This window comes from Silurus aristotelis (genome assembly GCF_946808225.1).
Source record: "Silurus aristotelis genome assembly, chromosome: 2".
Classification (NCBI taxonomy): Eukaryota; Metazoa; Chordata; class Actinopteri; order Siluriformes; family Siluridae; genus Silurus; species Silurus aristotelis.
This window is the reverse complement of record NC_139575.1, coordinates 12,075,200-12,084,111: the sequence shown is the minus strand read 5'-3', so window position 1 is coordinate 12,084,111 and position 8,912 is coordinate 12,075,200. Positions and strand designations below refer to the sequence as shown.

Here is an 8,912-nt window from a genome sequence, read left to right as displayed (position 1 = left end):
TGTCCATATGGAACCATCTCTAGCTGCACAAAATGTCTAACTGAAGAGAACTCTATCCAAGGTAGGACGTTGGGATTAATCAGGTGCATCAAAAAAACCCTAAACAAACAAACAAACAAACAAACAAAAAAAACCAAAAAACAGGACCACTAGTCACAGGTATTATCTAATCTTTTGCAAAGTAATAATGGTCCACCAACCAGGATAATGATGTTACTCAAGATGATTTAATGAATGATGAATAATGGGTAAGTAAGGTGTTCTGGAAGGTTTCTCTTGATGCTCCAATAGTTCTTATATGTTCATTAAAATTGTATTCTATACATCATTTAAATCAATAAATAAATGTTAGTCAGAACTTCTCATATGCTACCATCATATAACACCAATTAGTATTATGCAAATGACATGCAAATTTGCAGCTGTTTGATCCCATTGTTGGTATTAGTATCTCTAATACGATTTTAAGGCACAGGCTTGCTAAATTAAAAGCATTCTTTTAAATTTAATGATGAAGAAGACAATTGAAGGAAGTAACTAATCCAAATAAAACTTTTCCTACATTAAGATTTAACATAGCGTCAATAGATTTAGGGGAAGAGTCCTAATCTAGTATCAAGAGGGGCATTTAGTGCACTAGGTACAGCACTGAGCTCGCTAATAACACGCCCTACAGAGTGCACCTATGTAGGTAGTCAAGGGAACATTTGGGATTTGTCTCACGGTGATTCGTTGTCGTATCCAGGTCGCCATTTTGGGGGAAAGTTTGGATTTTGAGAGGCTGGTGAAAGAGCAGTGGAGGAGAGGAGGAGAGGAGAGGAGAGGAGAAGAGAGGAGGGGCAGTGGGGCAGATCCCGACAAGTTTGCCACAGGACTGCGGTAGGACTCGGGGAGGGAGAGAGTGTCAGGACGGATTTCAGAGGACGGTCACGTTATGTGAGTGTCAGAAACTTTTAGATTTAAGTCTGAGAAGTTTGGCCAGAGAGTGCTTTAATGATATTAGTATACAGGGTAACTGTAACACCTCTCTTCCATTCATTCAAGGTTTATCAGACTGTTTTTATTTTTCAGAGTAACAACTGCAGGGCTTGTGTTTGCGTTTTCCCCTGGGGCTAAAGTTGCAAGGATTTATTTGACAGTTTACTGTTTTTTGCATCTTGAACACTTGTATGTAGAGACATCACTTAAGGAGTTCCACTTTCAAATGGTCAAGTCTTTCACAAGCTTTCACCTGATCCTTGGATGTGATCATGCCAGTGAGAAAGAAAGGTGAGATTGCAATTCTACTTTACATCCTCATTTTTGCCTCTGTCCTGCACTAAAATTGCTAATTTCATGTACACTCAGCATTCACTTCTTTTGGAACACCTGCATGTTCACGCATGCTCATGTGGTTTTAGGGCAATTCATAGAAAACATGTAGATGCAGGCCAAGAACTTTATAAAAGATTTCGATTCGGAAACCAGAATTAAGGGGAAAATCTGACTCCCATTGTATTGATGGCTGATTTGAGGAACGTAGTAACTACAGCAGGCTCTTACACCAAATGCTGCAAAAACACCTAACAATTGATGGTTCTGCAGGCAGAGTCTTATGCATGATAAGTTCATAGGCTGACAGGTAGGCTACATTGGCTCAAATAATCACGCTGTATAATCCTGGTGAGGCAAAAAGCATCTCAGAGCACGTAACATGTCATACTATGAAGCTTACAGGGTGCAGGAGGAGAGCTCACCAGGTTCTGAACTGGGAACACAGGCTCAACAAACTGGACAGTTGAACTTTGGAAAAATGTCACCTGGACAGATGAGTCTTAATAATTGCTATGATTTGCAGATGGTAGAGTCTTCATAAGGCTTCATTAAGGCAACACATTTGAAGTGTGTGTGATAGAGTAGGAAAAATGCTAAATTAAACTAGGACTGAATTAAAAATACCCCAGAACCAGGACTGGGAACCTGTTCCACTGTCTATAAGTCATGTAGTGTTGTGTTGTTTCTGTGCCTCAGGCTGTGAGCTTTTCTTATTGGAACATTTCAGATACACAGCGAGCGGTGAAACTCCTTGAGGAATACAAGTCAAAACTAAATCAGCCAGAGGATACCCAGCTTCAACACTCCATCAACAGAGTTATCAACATATTTCAGAGCTCACTCTTCCATGCCCTGATAGGTAAGCATTTGTATGGTGAAAATAAAGAGACATCCACTCTTGAGCTGTGATTGTTTTCTTGTTTGTTTTTTTTGTTTTACATGGAGAGAAATGGTGAAACAGGTTTGACCTTACCACTGCATATTTCACACACTCAGCAGCTGGTTTCAGCAATGTCAACTATTTTCCCCCCACCTGCAGCAGGTATTTGAGTTCAGCGCTCAAGTTGGCTTCAGGGGCTTTTTGGATTAAAGGCTGTAGGAACAAAAACGAGAGGAATGAGTGAAAATGCATGAAATTTATCAGCACTATAGCCGTCGATGTATATATTTTTGACTAGATATTAATGGTTTAGTGTCTTTTGGGGGTCTGCGAGAAGTGGGTTAAATTTTCAGGCAGAGCTGATGTTCAACAGAGTCGAGTACAACTTCACAGTAGTTCATGAGTAGAGTTTCTTTAATAACTATGGTGTTAACTGATAGAAAAGAGCATAAAGTTGCAATAATAATGTTACATCTTAAAACATTGCATAATAAACGTTCAACATTTTTGAGAATTTTCTAAATATTGACCTGATCCACTCTACTATGGAAATATTTTTACTATGGAACCTACTATAGAAATATTTTACAGTAATTTATCAATTTCAAAGTAATAAATAGTCATTTAAAAAAAAAATATTTTAACAGGATAAATATTTATGTAGTATTTAGAAAGGTTTTGTTGGTAAATGTATTGACGCATTACAGGGATCAGATGCTGTAGTTGCATAAAGTCTTTTCCTACAATAAACTAGCATGTGCCTGGTATACAATCTCTGTGTCTCTATGTTTATCTCTGTATGTCTGTTTCATGCTACTTTGTGGTTGTGCTAGAGTTTTAAAAGCAATTTCAAATTTAGAAACTTCCTGAACACACGAAAAAATCTTTTTAATGCTGGAAATACAGAAATTTCTTATATAGAAAGACAACAATGTGAATAAAATGACTCAATCAAAGGTGCTTTGAAATACATCTGAACAAACTATACAAATTAAAACATTGCATGTTATTCATCTATGTTAATGTTAATTTCTTTTGTATAATCAATTGTGTATATAGTGGAAGCTTCATGTACCAAATCAGATTTGTTTGTAGTCATTCTTGGCAATAAAGTCTTTTTCTTCTTCATCATCATTTAAAAAAAATATTTTTCTCTTTCTTCTTCTTTCACTTCATCATCCTTTCTTCTTCTTCTTCTTCTTTAGCTTTTTCAACTTCTACTGTGTTTAGACTGAGGTGTAACACTGCACCCAAGGAATAAATGAAGGACACTTTTCTCCCTTTTCTAGGTGTGAATTTAGCAAACAGAAAACAGAAGGTGCTAATCATTATATTTTTGTGTAGCTAATATTACATTACACTCCCTGGCCAGCATTTCTTAAAACCATTACAAAAAAGCCAGAATTTGATCTATATAGTGCTGAACAGTGGCTCTGTGTCTTTTCACCTAGTTAAACACTTTCAGTTACTAGTATAAAATGGTTTACTGGCAAGAGAAAGTGGTCAGGTCTGTACCTTATTTCCAAGCAGCTCAGCGTTTGGCACTATTTACTTCCTTGAGCATTGTTCTCTTTTTGTAGAGGGATATTTGGACCTGTTCACTGTGGCACTCATTGTGGAAATGAGCTTTTCAGTAGTTTTGGGTGCATGTGTTAGTATTGTTTTATTGCACGTTTGAACGCTGTGGTACTGCGGGTGACTAAGCAACACCTAAAATATAATCAGCTCCTACGTGAAACTGTGTGTGTGTGTGTGTTGCCCTGTAATGGAGTAAGGTTCTGTCCAGGCTGTGTTTCTACCTCATGGTCAGTGTTCCTGGAATAAACCCTGAATAAACTGCAACCTTGACCAGGATACAGTGGTCACTGAAGATGAATGAATATTTTGATTTGATGTGTTGTATTTTTAGTTCCTTGTTGTCTTGAGGTTTTATGTTGTGTTTGGAATTTCTGTACTTTGGCCAAGGCTTGTGAAATACCAACCCATCATCATCACCACAGCCAGACTGAACTGCAGCATTAGTTAACATGATGAACTCACTTCAGCAATAATACACTATAAGTAATATTTTAAAAAACTATACTAACAAAGTAATAGTCTATACATTTTTAATACAATAATAATTTAATTGAAGGCTCCATGGTAACACTACTATTTTAAGTCAGAATAAGACACCAATGCCTATGCAGTGTGTGTGTGTGTGTGTGTGTGTGTGTGTAGTAAGTAAGCTGAGCTGTTGAGGGATTTGTAGGACAGGATGTAGAAGCCTATCAGTTCGACTTTCCAAAGAGTGGTCTATTAACTCTAAATGCCACTTGGCTCTGTAGCTTTGCTGAAGCAGTGAAATTTAAACAGGGTTTCATGCGTATTAAAGGGGTCCCAAAATAGGTCAAATATAACATTTAAAAAAAGGAATTCAAAGACTAAAGTTATTGCTGATCATATATTTAAAGTACAGTATATGTCAAATTTATATTTATTTATTAGAGTTTAAACAGGGGCATAAATATAAAGTAACATGTAGGCTAAATGTCCTTATTCGTTCATCACAATAGGTAAGACCAAATAATATAGCTGTGATGTGCATTAAAAGGTTGTTGAGCTTCACAAAATGGGAAGTGACTTTAAGAAAATATCAAAAGCATTAAAAAAGCCTATTTATAAAACCAGGGCAAAAATTAAGTAATTAAAGTGTTCTGGGGTTTAACGGTTTAAAACAAAAAACAAAAAACATCTACTCTTATCCAAAACTAGGGCAGGTCAAACATGTCAGAGAGTATTGAAAGTTGAAATGGGCTTTTCATGTTGACATGATTAGGTGTCTTATTTCCAATGAAGGGAAATTGTACATCCGCAATTCCAAAAAAGGTTGGGAAACTGTGTAAAATTTTAATAACATTTTCAAGAAAAAAATGAACAGTTGGAGAAACATTTTGCAACTAATGAGGCTAATTGACAACAGGTCAGTAAGATGATTGGGTATAAATAGCGTATTTTAGAGAAGCAGAGTCTCTCAAAGTAAAGATGGGCAGAGCTTTGCCATCATTTACATTAGATGATCTCATCAACATTTCAAAGAATCTGGAGAAATCTCTGTGTACAAGGACCAAGGGCGAAAATCAATATTGGATGCCTTTGATCTTTCGGCCCTTATTTAAAATGATAATGATTCTGTAATGGAAATCACTCCATGGGCTCATTAACACCTCCAGTATGCTAACTGCATACTGCATCTATTTCAATAGCATGATTTCATAGTAGAGGAGTTCAGGTGCTGATCTGCTCTGCCTGCAGTCTAGACCTTTCACCATTTGAATGTGGTACATCATGAAATGAAAAATACAACAAAGGACACCCAGAACTGTTTAGCAGGTAGAATCCTGTGTGTCAGACACATATGAGACATCATTCCTCTCCCAAAACGTAAGCAACTGGTCTCCTCAGTTTCCAGATAGTTCCCAGTAGTAAACAAGGCTTTGTCTCAGCTTTTTTGAGATGTGTTGCAGCCATCAAATTCAAAATGACCTTATTTTTTTTCTTAAAATGTTATGTATTCCCACTATTCCTCACTATGTTCTATTGTGAATACAATTGTGTTTTATGAGATTTGCAAATCATTGCATTCTGTTTTTATTTACATTTTACCCAGTGTCCCAACTTTTTAAAAATTGTACTCTTATAAGATAAACAAGTACTCTCGTTGATCCAGGGCTGAGTTTTCAAAAGCACCACAAGGTTGAAATGATCTTAACTGGAAAAGAAAGTGTTCAGTGTGATGGCTGCTATAGCATTTTACAATGCAAGTTTTTCTGCTTGATATCAAACAGAAGTGCTTATGGAATATACAAAAAAATTTGTGTAGCATGTAGAAATCTTTTCATTAACTATTTTTGTGTTACAACTTGCAGTCCATGTTTCCATGTTCCCATTTTTTTACGCTATTACAGACATCCAGGAATTTTATGAAGTGACCATACAGCAGAAAAAGAATGAGTCTTTAGAGTCTATACAACCAGCAGAGCCTTGCCCTCCTGCAAAGAATCTTATGCCAGGAGCCTGCACTGTAAAGGTAAGCATCAAAAAACTTTTATCTATCTATCTATCTATCTATCTATCTATCTATCTATCTATCTATCTATCTATCTATCTATCTATCTATCTATCTATCTATCTATCTATCTATCTATCTATCTATCTATCTATCTATCTATCTCTCTGTCTGTCTGTCTGTCTGTCTGTCTGTCTGTCTGTCTGTCTGTCTGTCTGTCTGTCTGTCTGTCTGTCTGTCTTTGATCGGATTTGTAGCATTTATGCTCAGATTTCTCTCTATCTTGATTTTGATGAGGTAGTGTCTTGGACTGTTTAAATAAAACGAGCTAAAATTGTGTTTGGATAGAGGAGGAGGGAAGAGCAAGAAGGGTCTAAATGTAGGCACTGCTGGGGTGTGCTAGACTGTGTATTTTCAGTATCTGTCCATTGTAACATTCAGGATGTTTGGAAAATGGGCCATATTTAATAAGTATTGATGAAAGATGATAAAGGATTTACAACATGTGAAACGTATCTACAAACATTATTATATGTACATCTAGTTAAAGGTAGGCATAGCTTTAATGCACATAGAGAAACCACCTCTTTTGTCTGTCAAGTGGTAGAAAAGTCACATTTTTCTATTAAACCAATATTTGGGATAAATATGTTGTTAATGGGCTATGCAAATCTTTAAAGCATATCTTGCCAGCCATGCCTGCATCCAAGGAGCCTCAACATATCAGGATATTTAGTCATTTGTTGTTACAAGTAGAGGTCGACCGATATGAGTTTTTCTCTGACCAATAAGATATTTAGAAATCAGAGCAGCCGATGGCCGATATACGATGCTGATTTTTTTTTTCTCCCCTTTATCTCATAAATTCTAACATTTAAATAAGAAGGTGTGATACAGAAAATTGCTGAATAAAACATTTATTGATCAACACAAGCCTCTTCAATAAGTGCGTTTGTTACCAGATTATGGTCCCACTGCCTACCTGTAGCCTAAACTACAGCTGGTTGAAGGCTGGCTAGCATGACAAACAGTTCCAAAATGTTATTGAATTTCTCTCCAAAAGTATCATATATCTAATGAAATATATAAGGCTAGATTAAGAAAGAATTATAAGAACTTAAAGGCCTGGACACACGAAGCTGACGGTCGGCTGTCGGGAAAATGTCTCGTGTTTTTTTTAGTGTCGGTGGGCTTTAGTTTTGTTCTGCACCATTGACTCTGGTCGGCGTCAGCTGTCTTTTGGCTGATTGTGCATGTCGAATTATACGCGGAACTCAACTGCGAGAAAGAGAACCCCGACTGGTTACTTAGTTTAGCTTAGAGAATGAGCACACGAGAAAAGAATGCAACTCGCTTTTTGTAATTCTTACTCTTGTCTTTGCAACTTAGTAGACATGATTAAAAAATGCTAAACGAATCTGTTGGTAATGATCGTGGCAGGTGGAAATGCTGCTTGCTTTATATAGTCACAGTTCTAGCTTTTCCGGTTTCCCTGTTTGGATGCTAAATACATACTACTGCCACCTGCTGCATGGGAGTGGTATGTTGTCTTCTGCAGGTGCAGAATGTACATACACGGTTGGGTGTGTCGGTTATTTGGGCGGCTGATCAATCGGTTGCCCTCCAATTACAAGCACAGATTAAAATGTGTGACTTGTGAAAAGACATAATGTCATAAGAATAATCATTCATTAATACCTTTTTATTATGTTCTGATAATAGCGTACAAGTGTTTTATTCCCCTTACACCACATCACTTTGTCAACATATATATTCAAATCAGCATCTCTCTATTACACCAAACACATATGTGTATACACTATCTCACAAAAGTAATCTTCTCAAGGGACAATACTATAAAAATTTAACTTGGATATATTTTAGAGTAGTCAATGTGCAGCTTGTATATCAGTACAGATTTACTGTCCTCTGAAAATAACTCAACATACAGCCATTATTGTCAAAATAGCTGCCAACAAAAGTGAGTACACCCTAACTGATAACAGCTATATGTTGTGTAACCATGCAAAGCCACTTGTCCTATTCATCATGTTCATGTTTTTGTCTGCTTGACAGGACCATACAAATGTGTGTATTTTGTATTTGAGCAATTAAAATTTGGTTCTTTGAGTACAATTCTCTCGCACTGACCACTGGATGTTCAACAAGGCACCTCATGGCAAAGAACTCTCTGAGCATTTGACAATTAGAATTGTTGCTCTCCACAAAGATGGCCTAGACTATAAGAAGATCGGTAACACTCAGAAACTGAGTTACAGTACAGTGGCCAGGGTCATACTGAGGTTTTCCAAGACAGGTTTCACTCAGAACAGGCCTCGCAAGAGTTAATCAAAGAAGTTGAGTCCATGTGCTGTGAGTCAGGTGCAGAAGATGCTTCAAAAAACAGACGCATGACGTCTTTCCAGTTTCCTGAAAACAACCTGTCCAGGAGCATGAATTATTGGAACCATGTCCTGTGGTCTGATGAGACTAAGATAAACTTGTTTGGCTCAGATGGTGTCCAGCATGTGTGTGAAGTCCTAAAGGACTACCAAGAAAATTGTGTCTTGCCTACAGTCATGCGTGGTGGTGGTAGCATCATGGTCTGGGGCTGCATGAGTGCTGCTGGTAGTGGGAAGCAGCGGTTTATTAAGGGAACATGGATTCCCA

General features: G+C 37.2%; 1 protein-coding gene across 15 annotated transcripts in view; it reads left to right on the top strand.

The window, feature by feature from the left end:
* Positions 1-679: 679 nt before the first annotated feature.
* The window catches only part of dlg1a (discs large MAGUK scaffold protein 1a), a 130,452-nt gene continuing 122,219 nt past the window's right edge, over positions 680-8,912 (top strand). For 5 of the 15 annotated variants that reach the window (XM_083566215.1, XM_083566210.1, XM_083566214.1 and 2 more), the window contains exons 1-4: positions 768-936; positions 1,072-1,269; positions 2,042-2,173; positions 6,142-6,263. In XM_083566215.1, coding sequence (XP_083422341.1) covers positions 1,251-1,269; positions 2,042-2,173; positions 6,142-6,263 — 273 coding nt within the window. In that variant the 5' untranslated portion in view covers positions 768-936; positions 1,072-1,250. Of the gene's footprint in view, positions 937-1,071; positions 1,270-2,041; positions 2,174-6,141; positions 6,264-8,912 lie in introns of all 15 variants that reach the window. The other 10 variants (XM_083566198.1, XM_083566193.1, XM_083566191.1 and 7 more) reach the window with 4 other exon arrangements.